At 39.2% G+C, this 27477-nt stretch overlaps 1 protein-coding gene across 2 annotated transcripts in view; it reads left to right on the forward strand.

Moving 5' to 3' along the window:
* The window catches only part of LOC101848752 (histone acetyltransferase KAT5), a 54108-nt gene extending 28499 nt beyond the window's left edge, over positions 1-25609 (forward strand). For both annotated transcript variants that reach the window (XM_013082910.2, XM_005098995.3), the window contains 4 exons: positions 516-656; positions 11616-11709; positions 20676-20838; positions 24748-25609. In XM_013082910.2, coding sequence (XP_012938364.1) covers positions 516-656; positions 11616-11709; positions 20676-20838; positions 24748-24964 — 615 coding nt within the window. In that variant the 3' untranslated portion in view covers positions 24965-25609. The remainder of the gene's footprint in view (positions 1-515; positions 657-11615; positions 11710-20675; positions 20839-24747) is intronic.
* The last annotated feature ends 1868 nt before the right edge of the window (positions 25610-27477 follow it).

Raw genomic sequence — 27477 nt, forward strand, 5'->3', positions numbered from 1 at the left:
GTCTGAAGTTTCTTTAGACGATTCCCAGGGGGGGGATATTAACATGTTCGTATGCACAGTAGAATTGAAAATGGGCTGCCTTATCATTGTCATGCTCATACTGTGCTGAAACAACGTGGGGGGGGGGCTGCTGCTTTTTCTTTCCTCATCCTTACTGTTGTCATTCTTCCTCTACTTCTTTTGCATGTTTGTCACTCTGTTGTGAATTGCTATTTCTGGGGTGCCTTGATAGTCGAAGCAGACTTTATGCTGTTGAGGCTAGAAAGGGGAGCAGAGAAAGCCTCATTCCCCGTTTGGACTTCTCTGTTGACATCCACCCCTTGATGCTCATATGATCTTATGCAGTTAAGAGCGCCATAAAAAAAACAACTTACTAAACTAATACTCACTCACATGCACATACACACAATCTTTCATGCTTATGCATTGTATTTTTTTTTTCTTGTTTTATTTTTATGCATGATATTGTGTTTTCCATTTTAAGAGATATGTATATTTTTTTGTCTGTATTTCAGCAATATGCTCAACACCTGTGCCTTTTAGCAAAGTTGTTCCTAGACCACAAGACATTATACTTCGACACAGACCCATTTCTCTTCTACTGTATGTGCGAACAGGACAACAGAGGCTACCATTTAGTGGGCTTCTTCTCCAAGGTTTGTGTACCAATTTGGATGTTTAATTTGTATTCTTAAGTCTTTTTTTTTTTCAGTGTTTTATTATTCTATTTTTGAAATAAGCAAATGCCAAACTCATATATATTGAGTGTATCAGATACTCATATTTGGACTGTTCTTGATTTTCATTACCATGAAGTTGCTGAAAACCTTCAGTGTTAGAAATTTAGTTGGTGTAAGCCACCAATGTCTGTGCCTCTTCTTCATGTTTGACTTTCACATGTGTAGGGCATCTTGGTGAAATCAGGAGCTCATTAAAATAATGTGATGAAAGAAACCAACATTTTTCTGCCCCTTGGGCAAATTTTGATCATTAGTTGAACATTTTTTATGTTTATTTAACTAGCAATGCCAATCGCCTGCTGCGCCTTGGGCCGAAAATCGGCCTCCGTGCGAGGGGCAATTTTTGGGGCGCTCTGAATCAGAAGTGACTCTCTTCTAAGTATAGTTACAGGAAAACTCGTGGACGAAAATAAATGAAACTCAGCAACCAATCAGAGGAAAGGTTAAACTAACGACATGCCAGCGTACAATCCCATACGATTTCTAGAACCGGAGAAATTGCCGTGTTTGTGCGAATTTCCTCTGCGGTTCGAAAACTAAGCGGAGCTGAGGGTTGATCGCCGACCACCGAGGCACCCCACATGTCTTCTTTATTGCTGTAAAATTTCAGATCTCTCCGTGTAGTACATTTTACGTACCAACTTAAAATTGCCACCCATCCATTGATAAAACACTAGAGCTGGAAAGTGGATCACGCATTCCAAACACGAAGTGCCGGCATGAAAGAGGCGCGTGATCGCTAGGCGGCATGTGATTGGCTGCCTATAACTAAATAGGTCACCAATGACTTCATCGCGGGTTTTCCCGATACCGTTTTACTGAGTTTTAGAAGGGGTGATCGTGTCGCAGTAAAAACGATGTCACGCAATTAAACAAATATCACGCAAATATCAGTCTTTAAGATCCAAAGTGATAAAGACATCGAAAAAGTGATAGCAGAACTAGACTCCGCACTAAAAATCACATAAAGATGCCAAGTTTCATTCATATACTCCAATTCATTACTGGCTTATGAACAGTTTTCCCTCAAAATACATCGAGACCTGTCCCACATTTTGGCGATATTTTCCTATATGAAGGTCCCCCAAAATTTTGCAAACAAAAATCCCAATAACTTTTTTATTTATCAATGGATTTTTAAAATGTAAAAACCATAGTTCTTAGAATTTACTCTATTTTCATTTAAGCCCATTTTAAAGCAATTTGGATGAAAATTTAATTTTTCATTGTCATTGCTAATTTAACAACACATTTCTTTGTGGATTTACTGAAGAACATCGATCAAAGGCGCAAAAAATGTATATTTGCAGTTTGCAAGAAAACTCAAGCTTTGGGAGTCATCAAAGATTGATGGCCATTTTCTAGTTAATTTTACCTCTAATACCAGACAAGCCCCATCTCCTTCAATCACATGTACCTCAACTTCTATTTGAGACAGATGGGTATATTTTTGTTTTTATCAAAGCAAGACAAATGAACAAGCTTTAACATGATACCAGTAAATCCATATACAGTAGTCTCCGCCTAAGATCCCACCGCTTACGATCCCGGTTCGCTTAAGATCCCGCTGTTTTATGAAAACAGAATTTTCACTATACAAAAGTCACCCTTAAGATCCCGCTCTGATTCACTCTGAAGGTCTACATTCGGCTAAGATCCCGCATTTCAGATCATAATTTGCGGAACAAAAACTCGGGCGGGACAGCCTATCTACCAAGAGTGAAAAGTTGAGATCAATAAACTGTCTGTCGCGTCAAAGATCAGCCAGTATCATGAATGTGATCACATACACTGGATGAAGCGATACAATGTTTGCCCCAGACGGGATCACAATGGGGTGTGAACTGACTGACACGTTTGATTTCCCCGAACATCGCACTCAAACCTGAGCTCTCCCCCTAAACTTACATCACTCGCTGGGTGGGTAGGGCCTACATGTTCGCTCCAGGCGGGATCACATTGAAATGTGAACTCTTCCCTGACCATTGCAGAAGTTGTCTCTACTCCCGAATTTGCTAGACACACTGAATTTAATTGGTGTGTTCACAACGTAATGGTGTGTAACGACAAAGGTGGTTTTGGGAGGGGGGGGGGGGGGCTCAGAGCTGGAACGATATAAATTTTCTACAGGTAAGGGGGAGGGGCAACTGGATAAGCGTAGATCTTGAGACTCATGATAGGATAATAAGTGAAAATGGCACGCCTCATGCCTCTATGTTCTGTGATAGGTCTTCAAGGTTAACCACTCTTTGCTGGCCATGTGTCATAAACCCACCAAGGGGGCACGTCAGTTCATTTTAAAGTGGAGGGAGACCATTTTACAGATTGTGAGCCTTAGCATGGGTCACCATAGATTCTTCCCTGGGTTCGTCAGTTAAGATCCCGGTTCGCCTAAGATCCTGCATTTCCTTGCTCCCGAGCACCGGGATCTTAGGCGGAGACTACTGTACCCCAAAATTGGCATGAATGGTTGAATTTGAAGTTTGTTTATTTGTATCACTATCTTTTGTGTTTCTCTCCCATTTACAAGATATTACTGCTTAGTGTAAGACTGCCATGCGCCATTTTGAAAAATAAAGTATGACAGTCTTACTGTGCATTCAGACCAAACATCCACCTCCATCAGATGGATGTATGGATTTAAATCTTATTTCTCGGTTGCGAGTGTTCAGGCGGAGTCCTGCATCCTATCATTGAAGGGAGATAAAAGTCCATCCGTCTAGTTTGCTTTGCAGTGACCATAAAATTTCATTTCTTCCTTCAAGTCCCATGAAATGGGGCAAGTTCTGCCAGGCTAATTTAAGGGAAGACCCGGGTCGGCGATCCAAGGCAATATCGATACAATTTTTCAAACTCTCCAACTTTTGTTTTTTGCGGAAAAACATCCTTTGACATCTGTTCTATCGAGTCAAAATGAAGAAACTGTTGAAAAAACACCCTAAATGACCTAAAAGGGCGTTTGAAAAGTGCAAATTGCTCTAAAAATCCTTTTAAAAATCCCTGTTTTTTCTGTTTTTCTCAAAATCTACTTTTTGACATATGTGACCTCCTGGGTGCAAGGAGTTTTCAAAAACTATAGAAGCTAGAAGCTTCAAATTTGGTGTACAGGTGCTTTAAGATCGATTCTGGGGATCTATGAAAGGGAATTGGGAAATATTGGTAACTTGAGGAAATATTCAATTTTTTGGTAATATGTACCCCAAAATTTCGTCAACTGACTCTAGGGGGTCCAATGACTTTGGGCTCACTTTTTTAGTTTTAAATATAGGTCAAAATCCTTTCATAGATCCCCAGTTCATATAGGTTTGTACTTGTGTGCCAAATTTCAGGCTGATAAGTCAATATTTACTATGAAATTCGTCTGCACTAAGAAACTGGTTTGAAAATCCAAGATGGCCGCCACAGAGACCCATTTTTCAGAAAAATTGAACAAATTCACCCCTAGTACATGCTATTTACCTATGAACTTCTTGCACAATTACATGAAATTGAATAAAAGTCATTCGTTTAGAAAAATTTTCCGGGAGTGTACGTCTCCCCTTAAAAAGAACACATTTTATGTTGAAATGATTAAATCTGATGTCATATTCGTACTCCTGGTCAAATTTTATGCAAAAACATACCCAAAATAGTAGAATTTAACCATAGTTTGTCAGTTCCTGAGAAATTACAAAAATGAAGCGGTCTTGTGACCTCAGTTTGTCCCAGGTGAAGATTGACAGTACTGTGTGTTAATGCGCATTGTGTGGCCACTCACTTAACTAGCTAACATTCTCTTCTCACTTCTCATGAAACAATGAAGGTAGACAACTAGGTGCTCATTGAAGAAATTGAAGAAGTTTCAGCAATTTTTTTAAAACAAATAAATTGTGCTCACATTAGCTGTACATGAATTTGATTTGAAAAGAAAGAGGCAAGGAGCGGAAGGTTGATGGTATTTTATATTTCAACATATTCCAAAACTTAAGGGTAGGTGGCAGTTAATATTTCTAACTTTGTTATCAACACATACCAGCATCAGAGTGATCATAAAACACTCCAGGAGTACAAAATGAAATTCAAATAGCAAAATATGATATTTCTTTAAGGAATTTGAAAATATTTCATGTTTTTGGGGTACAGAAGCAATTTTGACTCAATCCGGCCTGTGCTCTCGCTTAATCAGTTTATTGACTAAAGTGCTTATATTTTCCCATAAGCACACTAGCAATAAAATCTGTGATCCTTAATGGGCTTGTTTTGATACTTGAAACCTCTAAAGAGATATTGAGGATAACGTCATAGCTATTGCTTGACTCTGTTAATTTTCGCATTTTCACATCAACTGAAGCACTTGAAACTGCATTTTTCAAAATCGGTGAGAGATATATGAAAAAGCCCATTTAGGATTACAGAAAAGTCGTTTTTACATAGTTAGGCCAATTATAAAAGAAATCCTCCACTTGAGTTTCAAATGAGAGTCCGGGCCGCAACCCATACCCCTTAATTTTTGTCGTTTTGAGAAAACTTGAAAAAACGTACAGATTTTGTCATAACTTTCTAACCAAAACAGATAAAAGCATGAATTGAATTGTATAAAGACAATTAATCATTTCTCAATGTACCCAATTCTTTTATATCTAATTTTAAGAAAAAAGTCACCTTAAAATACAGTAGGTAGTCATGCAACAGAGAGGTCAATTTAGTGGTAGTATTAACTGAAAAGAAGACAAAGAGGGAAATTTGTCAAAAACATGCAACTCCAAGTTGCCAAAAGAGGAAAAAACAGCCATAAATTGCAGAAGGACTTCTTTATTCCTAATCAGTCCCTCTTCCTGGGCAGTAGAGACATCTGCCGGTCCAATTTTCCTCCTCTAAAAGATGGTTCCTTTCCTGTTTTGCTGAGCTACACCCTCTATGGCAGTCTCTGCCTTCTATATTTGGGTATCGTCCCTTCTGATGCCACTGTCCATGGTTCGGGCTGAGACCTGCAATTTTAGAAACGGCATAAACGTCTGGGTGCTAAGGGCCCCCAAATTCCTGTCTGCAGTAGTGATAGCAAAAGCTGCTTCTACTCTTGGTTTGGTCACAAAGACCGTCTCAGGGCCCTTCAACCAGGTGTGAACTTATGGAAACTCCCATTCTATTTTTTGTGTCACGCCATGCGCGTACTTGATCTCCATTAGCTCATCTGTGGTGCACAGGCTTCATAAATGAGGGGATTTGAGGTGAGTAGAAAGCCTTCCCTTGTTTGGTGGTGCTGTGCTTCTTTGGCTGTAATGCTTTTTGTAAAAGTACAGTATAACAGAGATAGCTTGAATTCTTTGGAACTGGCCTCGGTAGTTCGAGGCATCCGTAGTTCTAGGGATCTGTAGTTTGAAGGATATCTGTAAAAGAAAGAAGGAAAAAAAAAACCCGGGACCGCAGGCACAGTTCTACTGATGCATGCGTGATTTTGAGTCTTCTGTGTTTGACCTGTCTGTGTTATACATGTACTGTAAAAGCACCAGTTGTTTTCACTAGTAAGCGGGCATCTGTTATGATGTGGGTCTCCATCTGTGCTGGTGCTGTGCAGCAACGTGGCCACCACTGCTTCTTACATTAGCAGTGGAAAGAGTTGAACAACCTCAGAGGTTTTGTATAATAGGACTGGAGACATCCAATCCTCTCCTGGTTGAAAAGAATAGAAGAGAAAAAAACCCCATAAGAATAAGGATTTAGGTGTTGCTATTATCCTCTGCAGACAGAAGCTGGTAACGCATTCAATGGCAAAATTGTAATTGCAGACTAAAACCCCATTTAACACTCTAAGCAGCAGGGAGTTATTTATGCAGATGCCAAGCACAAGAATTCAGCCGATAAGAGTCCAATTTCATTTATAACAAAAAACAAAAAAGGACAAGAAAGCAGAATATATACACTCAAACCCTGCAAAACTGCCTCCCTGTTTTACTAGCCCAACTTTCCACCAGGGTTTGCCAATGCACGAAAAGGAATGCCTTTATAAACATAGGCTACTATTTGCCCCCTACCTGAAATGTAGCCTACTAATGTTAATTTCCCCCAAACCCCTTCACTCTTGGCCACCAGAGGTGCTTCGTGCACAGTGCACAGTCTACATACAGTGCACACTATACACACAACACACCAGCGACTCAGCAACTGTGTACGCCTAGCCTAGGGCCTAGTGATATTCTCCCTTTCTCCACTGACACACTTGTCTGAGTCTGAGAGTGAGTGAATGCATGAAGTACGGGCCTACAAGACGATGGGCATTAACCCCTTCATTACACTGGGTCAGTTTGTGCTTCACCAGACAGTTGTTGATTTTGATCTCCAGGGACAAAGAGTAGCGCTAGATAAGCGGTTGGTTGCATATATGAGTAGACTCAGTTTATAAATTCTACTATCTCTGAAAGGAAAAAATATTTCTGAAAATATCCCCAAAAATGTGTCTGAATGTGAATCTGCAATTAGTTTTATGAAATACATGTAATGAAGCAGTATGCCAAATGCAAAATATGATACAAGGCGTTCATCATTATGGTCCTCGTGCTTCACAAGGCATGACAAGCACCGTAGGTCCCAGGAGAACTTGCTTCCTTCTCCATTAAAAAAAAAAATGAACAAACATCCATCATATCTTAGGTCACAAACAGTAACAGGCTAAGTTTTGCTTGAGGGGAATAGCGCAATAATTGTTGATTGATGGGACTCTGAAAATTAAGGGATAGTCAAGTGAAATTTCTTATCCTCAAATACGGTGCCTGAGTCAGTATGCCAAAGGCTCTCTCTCCAAGCGTTACACCTCTCTTTTTCTCGATGGCTCTCAGATTTCGCAAAGTACAGAGCTGAGACTGAAATGATGTGACATACAAAACAGATTTCATTTATAGAAGCATTCTCTCGTTCTCGGAAGTATTTTTTTCAAGCCAACAAAATCACCAGTGACAGGCTTACAAAGTTCAACGGTAATGAAAACAAAGCCAAACATGCAATTTTCTATCAGCAAACTATTATTACATTTTCAATAACGGTACTTTTACTTGTTTCAACTGCTGATAAAAGAGTTGAAGCACAGTTGATGAACATAAATAGGTTTAAATGGAGGGAAAGGGGTGTATTATCTCTCACACTAATACTAGGCCTAATCTGAATCAGATCAGTATTAATGAAAGTGCAGTTATTGTTTGCCTTTTACTTCTCTTCACTTAAATTGAATTATAAGACATTGTTTTCAATGAACTAATCACTCTCTAAGTATAGCCTAAGTATTAGTGAGGCATTTTTCTGAGAGAGATATCGGGTATCTGAAATAAATCACTCTGATTTCTCATGACACGTAAGAATCAAAATCAATTTTGACTTACTCTTTTGCCACATGGTTGACACACATCACCTCCTTTATGAGTATGGAATCATAGGGGTTGAGGACCAATACAGTTGGAATGATTTTGAATCTCCATCACCAATGAGTGAGGTGTTCCTCATCTTGTACTGGAGTGAGCAACCCCATATGACACGCTTCGCTCTCTTTACCACGAGGGGCCACTGTAGTTGACCTGACATTCAGGCTTGAGGATTTACAGTCATGAATCAAACTTATCAGTTGTCAGCTGGGCCTTCACAGATTAGCAAAGCTGGGAAAATACACAAGCAGATTAGTGAATTACCAATTTGTTGGTAAAACAAAGCCAAAAAAACCCCAGCTGGAGGGAAAAGAATTTGGCAACAAAATGCTACTAGTATACTACGTAATTTATCCTAATGACACCAATGTTAGAGTACCTCAAGAAAACTGAGAGCACTCATTACAAAATATTAATTCGATATATCTACATATTTCTTGAACATCGTTTTGCTATTAATTTGAATCCCCCCCCCCCCCCCCCCTCCCCTCCTCTCCCGAAAAAAACCCACAAAACAGAATTAGAATAGATAGAAGGAATTGGGTGCGATTACCATGAATTGTGGTGTAAGGGAGTAAACTAAAATATAGTTCAAAATAAGACCACATTACAAATAAATGCTGAATGTTCCCATTGAACTACTGTATAAGATTTTTAGCACGATCAAATAAAACTTGTAATCGTATTATATATTCATGATCTAACCCTGATGGTGGGTGGTTGGCGGGTGCTCTGGTGTGGTTTGCTTCTTCTTTCCTATCAAACGTCTATCATCCTTATCTCCCTTTCTTCTTTTTTATGTTTGTTACTCTCTTGTAACACCTCTAATCTTCTGGCGCTTATATGACCGTATGCAGTTGGGAGCGCCGTAAAACCTCTACTAAAAAACTAACCCTGATGAGCAGCAGTTTAATTAACACACTTGTAATTTGATATAAGTTCAAAACAGAGCACACAAGTTAATGAGACATAATCTTATCTACTTGTGCCTAAAGTCCGGAACTGAAGATTTTCAGCTTTTATTTTTAAATTTATTTTTCCCCGCCCCAGTGATAGCTAGATCTAGATCTAGATCTCAGTACGAAAACAATTGAAGGAAAACCGGAAACTTCAAACTGAACCAGCAACGTCAAGTCAGAGAGAAAAAAGAATTATGCACAACCACTGAAGACTGTAAAAGTGAGGGAATGTGGCATTATGTGGTTAAAATCTTGTCTGTTCTACTAGGTCAGTCGATCGATAAAATGTCAAAGCAGGTCAAAGCTCATGTGGCTTTGCAAGTGGTCCACAAACTCACAGCTTTCGCACCGTGACAAGGCTACTTGTTCCGAAAATGCACACACCTCCATTCCAAAACTTGCTCATACTCCTCATCAGTTCTCCCTAAACTAAAAGTAATTCCAACATTCAGCTCATGAAATGAACTACTGAATATTGCCAATGCTGTTCGTAAAACAAGCCAGTCCCAGTACATATAGTGTGTCCTAATCCTAATTCTAGTAGGCCATTACTAGACTTGCACTAACTTAGACCGCGTAGGTCAGCAAGCAGCTGATATTACGACTTGCAATCGTATGAGGCTATACACGTTCAAGACAAAACACCAAGGAATGAAATATACTCTTACCTGCACTGTATATCAGTTGAAACATTGTCAAAGCTGAAGAATTTCAGTTATTCTTCCCCCTTTTTCAAGTGACAGAAGCTTACGAAAACCCGGAGCTTCGGAGATGTGTTGAGCGCGGGTGACAAAACACGCGGAGATGTTGCATCCTGGGATTGAAAGCTTTCTGGGCTAATGGGAAAAACGTTGGAGCTATAAATTAACCGAAGCGTGTGTCCTTCACTCAACGAAAGTTCAGTCTGACCTCCGCGCTAAACTCGTTAGCAGAAGATCTACTAGATTGTTTTGGTTGTCAGGGTAGAAAATTAATGGATCAACTAAGCAAAAGTTTTCTTTACGCCTAAAATTTGCACGTAATTTGAAAGGGGGGTACCTACTAAAATGATTGACAGCGTGTTTCAAAAATGTGTTCTTTGTAAAAGTAACACGTCAGATCTATTCCCAATACGTTGAAGTACCCAATCGGATATAAAGCTAAAAATAAATATTTTTTGCCGAACATCGTATCTTTTGCCCTGAATATTTCCCGTGGTGTACCTTAAAGAACCTTGAAAAAAAACAGCCCCTTCTATTTTTATGATAGATGATCATGATGTGAAATTTTACCTCTTGAGCTTTGTTAACTCTCATCCCAACTGGCTTTATGTGTGTGTGTGTGGGGGGGGGGCAGAAGAGGTAAAAGGTGGACAAAACAACCAAATACAGTCTTAATTAATATTAATTCATTCAATGGGCTTTATTCTGTTTGATAAAGCATTATTTTGCCACTACAAAACCAAAATTTTCACTTTGATGTCCATATAATATCGGTGAAAAGCCCTCCAACAGACATGTGGTGGTTTGAACAAGAGGTCCCCAGTCAGCTTCTTTACATCTATCTTCCTAAGATGGACAAACAGATGCGGATGATTGGTCTGAATGTGCCTTTACACTGAGCAGTCAATACGCAGTTTTTCTTACTTCATCTTTTTTCGTGAAGTGTTGATAGTATTTGGGGGGGTGGGGTCCTGATATTTTGTTCGTCTTGAAGAACCACCAGAAGAACCATGAGCCTCTTTTGGTCTGAAGAGTGTTTGAATGGCAGGATGGTGAATCTTGCGTCCCTTGAAGTGGTCAGGTCTGATATTATGTTTTGTAGCGTCTGAGGTTTCTGTTAAAGCATGTTCTGGCAAAATGAGAGATTCAGATCAATATTTCTCCAGGGATGTCAGTTCTAATGCATCTGTGTCTCTTTTAACTTCCCTCCCAAATAAAATGTGATTTTTTTTTTCAAAAGACATGTGTATTCTTTTTTCATTGATTTCTTCATGAGCCTGCTGACCTGTTTTCTCTGTCGAATATTTAGAGATGGTTGAACGAGTGACAAATGTTAAACATCCAATGCACAATCTTTCTTGGTTTAGTTCCTAACCGATGGAATCATTATCAATACAACCTCCAAGTGCAACTAGACAAATAAGAGATTGAAGGTGGTTCATTCTGTTCTGTTGCTTCATTCTGTTCTGTTGTTTCTTCTTATTGATGAGGAATCTCCAGGGGGGGGGGGATTGTCTTGGACATGTGGTCTTAAAAGCAGGTTCAAATGTACTTACTTTTTACTTTATGGTGGTTTGGGGAGAAAATTGCAGCCTCCTCACTAGGGGCTCTTTGTTTGGTAAAAATAGGACTAGAAAGCTATTGGGTCTATGGTTATTTGATTATGGACTCTGTATATACAAGGCATCTTGTTATAGCTGATACGATTTAAAATGTTGATTTATTTACTTCACTCAGTCTGAGGTTTTGTTGGGTCTAAAGTTGATCAATGTGGGGTTCTTTGTATTCTTGTTTTGCAGTGTTTTCTTTTGGTCTCCTCACTTTCAGGAAAAGGAGTCTGCTGAGGATTTCAATGTGGCTTGCATCCTGACACTACCTCCTTACCAGAGGAAGGGATATGGGAAACTTCTCATAGAATTCAGTAAGACTTATCTAATGTGTAGGCCTATGTGTTCAGTTTGAGTGTGCATCTTTCCAATTTCATGTCTTTTCATGTTCATTAATCCTCTCAGCAGTTCTTTCCTTTAAAAATCAAACATAAATGTTCCATGGTTTTGAAAGGCTTGAAGTTGTCTTTAGGCCATTCCCAAAGGGGGGGGGGGCATGTTCTTATGCACAGTAGAATTGTAAATGGGCTGATTTATCAATGTCATGCTCATACTGTACCGGAACAACACAGGGGGAACTGCTGCTTTTTTTCCCCTTGTTTGGACTTCTCTGTTGACATCCACCCCTTGGCACTCATATGATCATATACAGTTGCGAGCTGCGTAAAACCTTACTAAAACAACATTTGGAAGGCTATAAATCCTTTATTTCTTTTTATTTTCTTAATTATCGAGCTTCTACATAGTCTAGATTTGATTCTGTTGAATTTCCCCAAAAAGGTAGAAAAGAACTTTTTTTTTACCATACTCTAATGGGCGTTGCCGTTTGCCCAAATTACTCTCATCTGTTAGCTATCTTGAAATGTATACTTTTCCACCTATATGAGTTACCATTATGGACCCAAAGCACAGATAAGTCCATGCATCACAAATAACAATGTCTGGGAGCCAAAGGGAGGCTCCTCTAGCAATATTATTCGAATACTCTGTTTCTATTTATAAAATTCTCAAAAGTTGGTCAGATATGCAAAAGAGTTAAATGAAATCTATGACTTGTGTCTAAAATAGATAACTACCCAATATCCTTTACTTTAAGGTAAGATACCGCTGTCATGCCTCTAGCAATATTAGTGAAATGCTGTTTGTTTCTATTTATAGTAATCTCAAAAGTAGGTGAAATATGCAAATGAGCTGAATGAAATCTGGGATTTGTGTTTAAAATAGATAACTACCCAATATCCATTACTTTTAGGTAAGATACCGCAGTCATATGAGCCTTAACGAATTGTAATCATTTTTATGTAATACGAGGGGAGTTCAAGAAGTCTTTGGTCTAAATATGAAGGAATTTATAAGGACCGAGCTTTGTTATTTGGCACAGATACAGTCGAACCTGCCCTGACGGCCACCTCTATAAGACGGCCACCTGTACAAACGGCCACTTTCCATTTCCTCCATTGCGTTTTTTCTATATAATTTAACTGTGTAAAACTGGCACCTGTCCAACGCGGCCGCGGCCACCATATTTTAACACACAACCCCTATCACACTAAGCAATAACACCTGTCTTAGACGGCCACCTTAGTGACTCCATTACGTTTTGTCATAAATTGTGCATTGGTCCCTGGTGTTGTGGGCGAGCCGTCATAATTCAATCGCCTGTCGTTGTTGTTAGGTAGTCCCTTCAACTGATCATGCTGCTTAGGCCCCTTCCACTGTTGACCAATAGGTACCAATTTTCAGCTGCTGGTAAGGTAAGCCTGTGATCCCTCATTACCCATAAGCCCCGCCCAGAACTCTCATGCTCAAATCGTAAGTGAGATGAGTGGTCACAGTTTACCCAGTCTATAACTTGCAACAAAGTAACAAAGGACCTCAACATGAACTTGTGATAGAAGCATCGCTCGTTCTCCGAGTGGTGGCGACCCATGTGTTTGTTTTAACATGGCACTCGGTCTTCCTCGTCTGATACAATTCGTTTTATTGTCACCCTTGCGTAAAATCAGCAACAAAGTAAAAATTACAAACAAAATACAAACCACCACCACCAACAACAAAAACAATAAAACCTCTGCTTCTTTTGCTTACTTGTCAACCATTGCACAGACACCTTATTCATATTTAGATGGTCATATCATTTCAATTGACTCTACACAATCAAACACATCCTAAAACCAAATAACTCCTTCGTAGAGACAGAAAAACAGTAGCTGACTGTATAGCATCAACCCCCTCCTGAAATTCCTCTACCCACAATTACTACCCTGAATTCAAAAAAGTAAAAATGTCTTCTGAAAAGACAACTTGTTGATTTTACCTCTTCAAATGAAGAAAACTATAATTGCAGCTTTTCTCTTAATGAATTAAAATGCAATATTGCAGAAATATCAAACACAGCTCCAGGCCCTGATCAAATACACAACGAAATCATCAGACGTCTTCCTGACGAAACACCCCTATTACTCCTTGATATTTACCATGAACTCTGGCATTCTCAACAATTTCCGAACAGTTGGCGTCTTGCCACTATTATACCAATCCCAAAACCAGGAAAAGATAACTCTAACCCATCAAACTACTGTCCCATAGCCCTTACAAACTGTTTCTGCAAACTTATGGAAAAACTTATTAACAAACGTCTAATGTGGTTTCTCGAAACCTCAAACTCCTTATCCAATTTCCAATGGGGTTTTCGCAAAAAATCGCTCTACTATTGACCATCTCGTCCGACTTGAAACTTTCATTCGGGAAAGAGCACCTTGTAGCTATTTTTTTAGACTTAGAAAAAGCCTTCGACACCTCATGGAAACACGATATTTTAAAAGACCTGCGTGGCTTGGGCTTACGCTGAAATCTTCTTGAATTTATGCGAAACTTTTTGAAAGATCGATCATTTCAAGTAAAAGTAGGTTCAACCCTATCAAATTTACACGCCCAAGAAGAAGGCGTCCCCCAGGGAAGCATCTTATCGCCCATTCTTTTCGAAATCAAAATCAATTCCATCACAAAAACCCTTCAAAACAATATTGACTGCTCGCTTTACGTTGACGACTTCCTGATCTGCTATAAATCCAAATCCAAAATAGATCACATTGAATGTCAGCTTCAGCTTCAACTCCATAAACTGGAAACTTGGGCAAACGAGCACGGGTTCAAATTTTCTACACCAAAAACAAACTGTGTACATTTTTGTCTGTCGCTCTGTCGCACAAGTGTGTGCGACAACGAGATTTATATTTGTTTGGAGAGAAAATTCCTGTAAAAAAACAAGCTCATTTCCTGGGCGTAATCTTTGACAAGAAACTTTCTTTCCTGCCGCACTTGAAAGACCTAAAGACGAGGTGTCAGAGCGCTCTCAACGCCTTAAAAGTACTATCCAATCCCGAATGGGGAGGAGATACTGAAATACTTCTTCAACTTTTCCGTTCCCTTGTCTGTTCCAGGCTGGACTATGCCAGTCCAGTTTACGGATCAGCTAGAAAGTCTTACCTTAAAATTTTAGTCCCTGTTCTGAACCAAGGCCTTCGCCTTGCCCTAGGGGCTTTCTGTACTTCATCTGTAGAAAGTTTACAGGCAAAGAAACTCTTTACAGACGGATCCAAAAATGACTCCTTAGTAGGAGCTGCTGCCCTTGCATCGCCACACAGCTTAAGCTTAAGGAAAGTCCACCCAGAAGCCTCAGTCTACACTGCTGAGGCTACAGCTCTTGAAATGGCCCTAAATATAATAGATCAATCGACCAAGTCTACTTTCCTAATCCTTTCAGACTCTTGTCTGAAATCTTTAGAGTGCTCTGACACCTCCGACAACAGAATTTTGAAACTTATAATTAAACTGCATTTTCTACATCAGTCTGGAAAAACTATTACAATAGCTTGGCTTCCAGGCCATGTAGGCATTGATGGCAATGAAGCCGTTGACCAATTTGCCAAAGAATCTCTAAAACTACCTGAAAACAAAAGTAGTAAAATCCCTTTCTCTGACATGAAACCGGAAGTAAAAGAACACATCACATCCTCCTGGTCCCAAATTTGGAATCAACAAATACACAACAAACTCCATTACATTCAATCGAAACTTACGCCCAGGAAACCACTATCTCTCCTTCGAAGAGAAAAGGTAATTTTTACCAGACTAAAGATAGGACACATGCACATCACGCACAAACATTTGCTTGAAGGAGAAGAAGCTCCTTTTTGCATGGCGTGCAACACAAATTTCACAGTTCGGCACATCCTAACGGAATGTATCGAATTTAATGATGTTCGTAAGAAATATTTTAAATGTAAAGATATTAAGACCCTTTTTGACATCGTAGACCCTAGAAAAATTTTAAGTTATGTAAAAGAAATTGGACTATTTAATAGAATATGAAAATATATAGTTATCGTTACCAGTGTATATATACATACACTGAAATTAATATTGTATATACAAATGTAAATGAGCCTTTTCCATATTTACAAAAAAATTTTATAAATGTTTGTTCGTCTTTTTAGCATAATGAAAATAGTGTGATCGTGTGCGGTTGCGAGCTCCGAAAGACTCTTACTAAAAACATGTCTGATTTTGTAGCAATGAAACCTGTTGACGCTTAAATGACCAAAATTGTGTCGATAGTGCCGTAAAACATCTACCCAATCAAATCAAATCTACACTGATTCTCTTTTCACTTGAGAGCTGTTTAACAGTTATACATTAGTCTTGTAGAACCAGTTTCTTCACTATGGATAAATTGTCATCAGTTACCACAAAGGATGGGCACCCTTAACGATCTTCATCATCAGTGACTTGAATCCAGATTTGAATTTTCTTACCCAGTATGTCACAGGACATTTGTCACCACGAATTGGAACCATTTCCTGAAAAATGTCCGTATGTGATTTTCCTTGCAAGTGTGAAAACTTGATAACTGAGCGATATTCAACAGGCTCTATGGCACAGCTTCAGCAAAGAAAAACAAAAATTTTTATTGCATGGTTTCATTGAACACGCCGACTAGTGCTTGATTATTGTCATATTTTCCCGAAAATATGCATGGTGTGTTCCAAAGACATTGTCTAAAGGCCGGCAAAACGTCATGACTCTAGCATGATTCCTTCATAACCAGGCCAAAGACTTATTGAAACCCCCTCGTATGACTATTTGCATTTCAAATTTGAATGTAAAGGTCATGGTACTGATATGGCTGTCATCCCTGCCATTTGGTCCAAAATTGCTCAAATTTTTTGGATAGTATGTAGAATTGAATGTTACTTAATATAAATTAGAAATGAAATCAATTCGCTGAATACAATTTTTTCCATCTTTGCCTATGTACAGATGAAGAAAAAAGTAATTTTTATCTATTTTTAGATACACAGTGAGTAGGTCACATATGCAATTGTTTCAAATCAAAGTCAACTCAATAATCTTTCTATTGATGTATATGTGTCACGACGCGTTGGAATCGGGCGCTCATCCATTTGGGGTATATTGAGGTATTGGTATCATCTTAAAGCTTGTTCATTTGTCTTGGTTTCGATGAAAAAAGTACCCATCTATTTCTAATAGAAGTGGAGATATTTCGGATTGAAAGAGGTGGGGATCACCTGGTTTCAGGGGTAAAATAAGCGAGAAAATGGCGGCCCAAGTTTGGTGACTTTTAAAGCTGGAAAGTCCATGGAAATTGTAAATTTACATTTTTAGTGCCTTTAATCAACGTTTTTCGGTAAAATTCATGCAGAAATTTGCGTTTAAATGGACAAAAAGGGTGTTGAGCCAAAAAACAAAAATTCTATAAAAACTACCAAGCAGAAAGAAAAATGCTGTTTCATCTTGATTTCATTATTGTGACGAGCACTTGGTTTCACCACGATGATGCCTCAACATAGCTGCCACTTTTCCGCTAAATAGGGGAAACTCCGCTTCATCTAGCTTTTCCCACTACTTTCCTCCTTCCTCCGCTGGACCTCTCTCGTTCGCAAATTGCGATACCTTTTTTTTTTTTTTACAAACGGAAAACCCAGAACAGGGAAAGACAAAAACTCGGCTTGCGCATAAAAGCAGAACTGCCTTTTAAAAAATCATGACCCACAATACAAATTTTATTAACATTTACTAGTAACAACACACGAGTACGTTAACAATAAAGTTATCGACCAAATATAATATAATACCGCGTGACACAAAATAATGGAACCCTCGGTTTTCGTAATAACTTTTAACTGAAGGTGTAAAATTTGACCAAATTTAGTACATAGTACATACCGGGTACTTGGTTCATGCAAAGATCTAGAATTGTAGTGAGGTTTAGTCTATAAAAACATTCGAAACAACCTCTAAATGCAAAATTAGCTTATGCCCCAATAAATTCAGATCTTGTTCTATTTTTCTCTTGAAATTGAAACATTCGATACACCGGTAATCTGTATTTAGATCTAATTTCAGATATTTTCTTTTTTAAAACCAGTATGGTATTGTTTTAACACAAAGTCAAATCGTAAAATACAGCAAATTTTTTCCCCCATTTAATAGAAATAATAATGTAGATCATTTCTTTAGCGACCACTCCCGTGTGAACGCAGCTTAAAAGGGAGTGTGTATGTACACGGTAACCGGGCACCTAGCCTCAGTGTCTACGTACACGGTAACCGGCAACCGGGCACGTAGTCTCAGTGTCACGTACAGGGTAACCGGGCAGTTCAGAACTCCAAGTTCAGTTTTTGTCATCTGGTGTTGCCTCCAACCCCAGCCCTCCCCCGACTGTACCTTTTTAAAAAAATCACTAATCCCCCCCTTCCAGACCCGTATAGTTCGCAGCGCACAGACTTATAATGAACTTTGGTGACCCCAACCTATACTCACAATGTGATGCGAAAGCAGGTTCACTGACCGGTCATGATGGCGAGCCCGACAAGACGCTTGCACATGTTCGGACTTTCTTTTTTTTTTTCAACAAGTGACAGCGTAGAACAAATGTTGATTTTTTTTCATTCAGGTTACCGTGTACGTAGATACTGAGACTAGGTGCCCGGTTACCGTGTATGTAGACACATGCATCTTGTACGAACAATATTCACGCAGGCAGGCACACACACACACACACACACACACACACACACACGTACACCTTATACGCGCACACACACCTACTTTCTTTTCTCACGCGCACGCTTACACTTATACACATTAGATCTCTATGTCTCAGTTTGTGTTGTACATGATGTATTCTGGCCTGAATTTCCGTTTAGATCTCTAAAGCAGAGCTTTTAGAGTACGCCCAGTAGACAAGATGAAACCATGATTTACGTAGGCATATCGGCTCTGTATTCGCACCATTTTGTTTTTAAAATTCTGTTAAAATTAAAGCGTTGATGTATTTTTGCCTAAAATTGCAAGAAATTGCTAAAAATTGCAGCCGCAAGACCGGGATTTCCTGGAGGGCCAGACAAGTTTAAAGGGAAAGAAATCTTTTTATAAAACACTAGCTGGCAACAAACACTGGATTTTTAATCACCAAACTGGGTCCATTTCTTATTAGTCAACTTAATGTCTTGGGGTTGGGTTTTTTTGGGGGTTGTTTTTTTTTAATTTTACATTTAAATTCAGTATGGTTAACAAATATGACACTTTTCCCTTCCAAAAACATAGATGTTCCAATATATTGCCTCTGGATCTCACTGGTTTTACTCCGGCCTTCGGAGAGCGCACGTACGCCTTAGCGTGAATTTCCTCCTTTTTGGAAATTCCTGAGTGGCAGCTATGATATAACTGATTGTATTGACCTTCACATGAATTTATAGGATTTTTTTTCTACATCCACCCTCTTTATCTTAAAAAAAAAACTGGGCAAAGCCCAAGAACGATTAAGAGTTAAGGTCATGAAAGAAAGTTTCATTTTGTTTAGAACCATGGTTATGCCTTCTAATACATGGAAAAAGCAATGACTGATGAGTCTGATGTACACCTTTTCCATTATGCAAGGATATCCTAATTATAGGCCTAAAATCAATAATAATTGGAAGTGGTGATTCAAGGGGTTTTTTTGGTAAGTGTTTTACGGCGCTCGCAACTGCATAAGGTCATATGGGGCCGCGGGACACATTAAACATTTTTAGTTGGTAGGAAGTTTGAATTTTGCCAAGGTGGCGGCCGAAGCCTACTCTTATCGATTTTAGACCACCAAGGGATCTTTAACGTGCGCAACTTGCACCCGGGACTTCCAAGCTTTTTCACCCTTGTCCGAGAAGGCTAGGTGTAGATCTTTCCCACCAGAAGATCAGGGCTGTGGCTGAAAGACAGCAGTAAGAAGGAGCCAAAGAGTAGCAGTAGAAAAGCTGCAGAAAGAGTCAGAAGCCCAGAGGAGGGGGGGGGGGCAGAAAGTGGAGACGAAAGCAGACGACAGAACATTGCTAGAGAGCGGGAAAGAAGGTGAAAGAAGACAATTTTAGAGAAGAAAATTTTTCGGTCGCTACCCAGATTCAAACCCGGGACCTTTGAATGGGTGGCAAACATCTTAACCTCTAGGCCACGAGAGCCCCCGATTCAAGGTTGTGACATTCGACATTCAAACTTGAAAATGGAGAAAAATTAGGGTACATGCTGGGTGACTATTGTCGAGATTAATACAGTGGAGTCCACTTATAACGGGTCCTAAAATAACGAGAAGTCTGTTATAAAGATACTATTCTAAAACCCCTGTGTTTTTTTCTCTTCTTTATCTTTGTAAATACAATACTGCTATAGCGCAATCAGACAAACACGCAAGTCGGTTATAGCGGAATATTGCTGCTGCTGTGCACACCGCATAGGCCAATTATACATAATGTAAAACCTCGGAAGTTGAGAAACTTGTTGGTGAACTAGCGAAACAAAGAATGGGAGAGCCCACGTTTGTCAATAATGAAGACCGGAGCGAATGAGTGGGGAGAGTGTGGCATGCGCAGACAAGCAGAACGCATAGCGTGATAGGCGAGCCTAGTCTAGATTATCAAAGCCTACCATGCCTCTCACTTTTCCAATGGGGGGATGGAGAGGTCACAGTGATTTGACGGGGCGTACGCAAGCAGACGGAATGCATCACAGGGTGTGGTGGGATGGGGGCAACACAGCGGGCGAGTTAGCCTAGAGCCCTTTTTTCTCATCAAACATAAGAAACCTGATTTAATTTTTTGATCAAGTATGACCAAGAGGTCATGTTGGAAATACTAGTTTTTGTTTTTATTTTTTGTCAGGACACCCTAGCATTCTACTTGATTGACATGCTGTTTATTTCTTGTTTTTCTCTATGCCAAACCAGGTTACGAGTTATCCAAAGTGGAATGTAAGACTGGGTCTCCAGAGAAACCGTTGTCAGACCTTGGTTTATTGTCCTATCGCAGCTACTGGTCACAGACCATTTTAGAAATTCTCCTGGAGATGAAACCAAATGAATCAGGAGAAAGACCTTGCATCACAATCAAGTAAGTTTCTAAAAAACTGTGGGGTGACAAATATAGCCTGTTGTTCTCTGTAGCCTACATGTGACTGTATTGCCTTATGTGTGTGTTGTATGTTGTTGTTGTCCAACTCTAAGGGTCCCTTTACACATACAGTTCATTCATCGACAATTTGACAGTTACACCGACAGACACTAGATCTGGGTCATCGTTGAACTGAAAGTTTGTCAACGAGAGAAGTTCCATTTAGACCTACAAAAGTTTTTTCATCCTTAAAGTGTCAGTCCTTGACAAAACACAGCAAAAAAAAATTAACTTGGTAATCCTGCATTAAATTGTGTTCCCTGCAGGATTTTGACTAATTTTGGGTCGCAGATCACGAAAATCTTTTTTGAAATTTTTTTTATTTAACCTATATTTAGGAAAATTTTGGAATGCATTTTCAACTCTGCCTGGGGCAACATCAAAGAAGCTGTTCCCTCATCGTCTGACCTTCAGTTTGCCGGCCGGAAAATATCTGGTGTACTGAGAACCCTTTGTTTTCGAGAGGATTTCTCATTTCCACGCTCAGTTTTACTGGGAAGTTGACAGGATGCGTGCCATTCTTTCGATATCCTACAGTTTGTCTGTCAATGAACTGTACGTGTAAATGGGGCTTTGTTGTGTATGTGCGTGAAACCTGGTTTTCAGAAATGAAAAAACGTAAAACCTCATTTGTGTTCTCTCTTTTGTTGTCGTCCCCCTCCCCCCCCTCCCTTATTTTTGCTTTCTCCCTCTCTCTTTCTCTCTCTCTTTTTTTTTTTGGGGGGGGGGGGTTGTTTTCCTGCTGTTTGTCAATGGCACAGACATTTTGTCTAGGTTCGTTATCAGTGCTGAGAATTGTCTGCCTAAAGGAGGAATTCCGCTCATTGCAACTCCGCGTCCGCTCATTGGAACGCCTCTTCCACCTTTTTTGCGAGTTTCGTTGTATAATAGTATTGTAGTAAGAATTTAAAAAACCAAAATTGAATCGAAGACGATAACAATTTTAGAAGTTTTTTAACTGCTTGTGGACGAAACGGAGGTGCGTGCGCATCCGTGTGTCGGCTGATACCATTCAATCGAGTACTTTTTATTCTTCTTCATTACTGGTAGAATCGCATTCTGTTGTGACAATTGAGTACCGGTAGTTACGTGGAGAACTGTGGTGACTTTGGCTCACGCATATCACAACCCTGTAGCCTTTTTTTTCTCTGTCTTGTCTGCTTGTTCTTCATCATGGTGAAGCGCACTGTTGATATTCTTTCGAGAAGAGATAAATTTGATGATGGTGATGCCAGTAACCCATGGTGTTGGGAATGGTGCGATAAAAGTGTTAACGGCCGGCGCCTTGGTGAGTTCATTAGAAAACTGAACAAGAAGGGGCATGCGTGGTGTGCTCTATGGTGAGAAGGAAGTGAGATGTGGTGGCCAAGGATACGCCGCACTGTCAGCACACGTAGACAGGTGAAAAGATAGCTTCAACAAGGATTGATGCATGGTGGGGACAGGTGTGTACATCTACGTATCCGCTGCTGACAGGCATTGCTAGAACAGTTTATTCCTGCTTCCATGGTGCCCTTGTGGAGTCAACATTCAGTGTAGTGGGCAACATTATCACAAAATACAAAACAAATCAGACATACATACCCTTCATATCAAACAATCAAACACCACTTACAAGCACACAACTCCACATCACACTTGTTTTATGCAAAGACCAACCCAAAAAAGGACCCTGTCAATCATTTACTGACCAGGAACATTAGAAATGCAGTTAAGATGTACAGAGAACAAAAGCAGTCAACAACAGTGACAAAACTACCAACAAAGAAAACTGAAATGAACTCTCTGCAACAGGGACCTGTTTCTTCTACAAAATTGAAACCTGTTTCTTCACTAACAGTAAAGAAAGGAGAAAAACGAGCTGCATCTGACAAAGAGCTAGCCAGCCAGCATCTAAAAGAACAAAAAATGTATCTCCATCTGGAAAAAAAAAAGTAATGATGCTTCAGCCAGCTCCTTAACAAAGCAAAAATGTATCTCTTGTTGCAAATACTCAAACTAATGGTGCTCCATCCAGCCAGATAGAAGAACATCACACTATCATACTGCGTCTGCTTCAGAAGAAATGGACAGCCAGCCAGCAGCCAAAAATGCACCTGCAAAGAAACAAAAGTCTTATTGCAGGCTTTTTAAAACGCTTATTAACAACACTTCATCGCGGGTAGCAGGCTAAAAACTTTTAGCAAGAAGAATTCTTCCCTTTGTAAGTCTTAAGGACTTGTGTGTTGTTGGGTCTTTTTATAAAGAGGGTATGTTTTCATGTATTTATTGCATCAGGGCTCACGTTTTCTTGAAAATATTGACATGCTAGTTCAAATAACTAAATCATTGAAAATGAAATTTTGCTCCACCAAATCATTAAAACACTGAAAATGGCCTTTCAAAATGGTGTGAACCCTGTGAATAATTTTTCTTTTTTCATCTCAAGAATGATGTGTGTACAATGTATAGTAATGGTGTATTTTCTTTTTGACAGTATTTGAGTAGTTATTTTTTTTCTTTTTCTCTAAAATTAGGGTAACATATAAGACCTCAAACCCTTCCAAAATAACCAGATTTAGCTATTTTATGCCTTGTTTTTTCAAAATTTTCTAGTGGGGTCATGCCACCGGACCCCCCCTAGTTTACAGCCTTTTGTGTGGTATGCCATTCTCAGCCCTTCAAATATTGATTGATAACAAGTCTGCATTCTTTAATTGTTTGCACTTTCTTCGTTTTGAACTGTGGGCATTAGGGAGAAAGTGTCAAGTTACATCCTTTTTCTTTACATGGGTACTTGTACAGCTAGTGCTTTAAAAAAAACTCACAGCCTGATGGAATCTGGGTTTTTTTTCTCTTAGATGTTGACTAAAGTTGGTCTATTCTCCCTCTATTAAATTGCACAACTGGTGGATCCTACTACTTTACTTTTCCTCTGTTATTTCTGTTCTGTCTTGCTCTTTCCCAACGCTAAATGACCATTTTTGTGTTGATGTGCTTCTTTTTACTCAATCTGAAACTTTGTGTTTGATGTCTTAGCTCCCATTTCAATTTTTGATTTTGAGTTGGACAAAGGTGTGAGAACCCCAGACTTGAATTATTCTTTTTTTCCCTCCTTAATGGGATTAAGCATTTCAATTGCAGGCCTACTCCACTATCCTATCAAAGACTAGAAGACTGTCCCAGGCCTGGGAGTGAAGGGGTGAACTTTCTGACCTTGCTCGTGCACATATGGAATTCTTTCATTATTTCTTTTTTAAAAATCTTTTAACCCTTTCGTTGCCAGGGGGTGTGCATTCCTACTGTTAATACTGATTTTTAGTTAAGCTATATTAGCATTCATATGTTCAGTGTTAATGGACTTGTGTCTAGATTTAGCCCATATTTGACATAATAATTCAGACCCCAAGCCTTCGATAGTGTCACTTTCACTTAATCCTTATTTCCTATATTTCCCAATTTACTTGAAATTTTAAAATCCTGATATCGTAGGTTAAAAAATAAAATTTGCTGCCTTTTCATTGTTATTTTGGTGTATGAATATTTTGCGAGAGCACAGGTTTGTCTGTAAGACTAGACCGAGGTTAATCTATCGCTTGCAAGCCTGTGATGGTAAATTAGTATCATCGAATTTTGTACCGATATGTGCATTTTTTATTCCCAAATACGAATCCATGCTGTGCTAGTGGCTTAATCTCTGTACTGAAGAATTTAACAGTGGGGTGATCCGTATGTCGTCTGTGGTATGGTACAAAGCTAAAAATAACACATTTTTGTGACGTACCATGAATGTCATAAGGCAGTCATGAATGTCATGTCAATAATGAAAAGGAAAAATTAATAATTAATCTTCAAACAAATTCTCCTCAGTGAAATATCGGAGCTCACGAGTATCAAGAAAGACGACGTGATCTCTACCCTGCAGCACCTCAATCTCATCAACTACTACAAAGGTCAATATATCATCACACTATCGGAGGAGCAAATTCAGACACAGGAGCGAGCCATGGCCAAGCGGCCCATCCGCATAGACCCCAAGTGTCTTCACTGGCAGCCCAAGGACTGGAGTAAACGAGGGAAGTGGTAGTTATGCAGGCTACTTTGTGGCAAGGTACTGAATGGAGTGGCAAGGGGAGAATACAAGCATATCTGTGGTATCTGAATTATTTCATGTTTTATGCATGTTTATGTAAGAACATGTTGCTTAGTAGCTGTAAGTTGTAGAGGCCTCATTTTTGGCTATGACTGTATTAATATGTGTTGTCAAGTTTGTGTGGAAAATCTGCATGGTCTCCTTCAGTCTACCGCATATGTAGTACAAGAATTGACATTTATCTTTCTCATTGTTAAGTTAAGTCTATTGTACTGAGTTATACATGGGGGGGGGGAGGTCAGATGATACTCCAATGTGAAATGCTTTTTTATTCCTAGGTAATTGAAGAACTTTGGGCACAAAGTAATTTAGTGACTAAGATAGCTCCTAACCATTATTTCACATGAAGCTGGCAAAGGGTTGAGCTGTGTGTGCTTAGTTAGAGGTGACTGTGGTTTCAGATTTGTCCTCAGAGTAAACCGTATTCTCATCTAGCCCTATACAACACTGGCGATAAATGTTTTGTCAACGCTTAGTAAAAATGGCGTATTACAGCAAACCTACTCCCCCCGGGGCAGTGCCACTGACTGAAGTGTCTTTAGGCCATTCCCAAAGGGGGACATTTCTTGTTCAAGCATAGTAGAATTGTAAATGGGCTGAATCATGTCACGCTCATAACTGTGCCTGATCTACAACATGGAACTGCTGTTTTTTCTTTCCTGATCCTTACTATTGTCATTTTCCTCTACTTCTTTTGTATGTTTGTCACTCTCTTGTGACTACTATTTGTGATAGTCGAAGCAGACCTTGTGCTGTTGAAGCTAGAGAGGTGAGCAGAATAAGTCTGATTCCCTGTAAAGACTTCTCTGTTGACACCCACCCCTTGGCGCTCATATGACCTTATGCAGTTGCGAGCGCTGTAAAACCCTCTACTAAAAAAAAATTTTTTTTAACGATGGTATTGTAAGAGAAACATAGTTACATCAAGTAAGGCCTGACTACAAGCTTGAAGTGCGAAGGGAATTTTTTTTCATGCAGGGTTCTTGATTCCCTTTCTGGTTATTCATTGCACGTGGCTGAATTTTTATGCATGATTTTTTTGTTTGTAAAGTTGGTTCCCCCCACTCCCATGAATACATTGGGCAGAAGTCATGAGTGTGTGGTTTTGGTGTGTGTGTGACGCACGCACGTTTTTATGTCACCCTGCTATTCCCTGGGCACGACTGAACTGTAGAGGTGTGGGTTTGGCGAGTGTGTGTTTTATGTGATGCACTCTGCAAAAATTGGAAATGTGTCTGCAAAAAACATGGATCATCTTAGAGTTCACAACATCTTATGTCTATTCTACTGAAGTCAAAAACTGAAATAACGTTTATAAATATTTTGTTATTTATTTCTGACACTTTTTAAAAATTTCAAGCAAAATGCACATTTTCATCTAAAATCTAGTCATAATTAAACTTAATTTTGATCGCCAAGACTTAAAAATAAACTAACGGGTTTTTTTTGGTATAAATTTTTGTTCTCTTTTTTGTTGGTTCTCAGTGCTCACAATTTGGAAGATTTTGTTCGGTCTTTTAAGTACTCTCTAAAACTTGATGTGCTAGAGGTTAAAGTACGATTCAAGACTGATTTTAAGACAAACAGTTTTATAAACAAGTTGAAAATTTGAACCCCTTTTTGTCAGTTGATAGTTATTTCAACATTTTAAATTTCTTTTCACTCTGTTCTAGATCAGATATCTTGGAAATTTAAACTGCAGAATGCTCAACAGTCCTTGCAATTAGACTAGTAAAGAGTCAAATGTGGAGATGATGGCATGGCACATTTCTAATTCTTGCGGATTGTGTCACATATATAATCATGTCTATCATCTATTCATTACTGCAACATGAGTGGGTGTGCTTAGGGTGTGTGTGTTTTATCGTACCTCGCTGTGTGATGAGTCATGGCTATGTGACAATTGTTAAACTAAGGTTCATAGTTTCCAGCTTGATATTTTTAGGATTGATTGAATCTGTGTATTTGATTAGAAAATGATACTTATGGTTTTTTTATGCTTTGAAATGCATAGTCATGTACATTGATAATAACTTATTAGTTTCATTTTGTAAATAAAGAATCTGAAATGAAATGTCAGCTGCAAGTGTTGGTGGTGTTATCTTTTTCCAGGGTGATAGTATGGGCATCTGTACTGTCAGTGGTCGGTGTGATATCTTTGTGAGTCATTCCGATTTGCTGATCTTAGAAAATGACGCTTGAACTACTTTTTTTTAGACTCTATGGCACGAATTATAAAGACTGCGATATGTGGTGCTTAGGCTAGCATCTGTGCTTGGCCATACATAATGATAGCCCGGGGCACACAAGCAATCTAAGTCGGGAGACACTTTTTACTATAACCTCAGAAAAAAGTAACTGTCCATAGATTTCTGGCCTAGTTTTGAGGACAATCGTGCTACATTAATAATCCTGAAAATTATTTTAGCTTATTCAAAGATGAAACG

Source organism: Aplysia californica, unplaced genomic scaffold (assembly GCF_000002075.1).
Source record: "Aplysia californica isolate F4 #8 unplaced genomic scaffold, AplCal3.0 scaffold00199, whole genome shotgun sequence".
Classification (NCBI taxonomy): Eukaryota; Metazoa; Mollusca; class Gastropoda; order Aplysiida; family Aplysiidae; genus Aplysia; species Aplysia californica.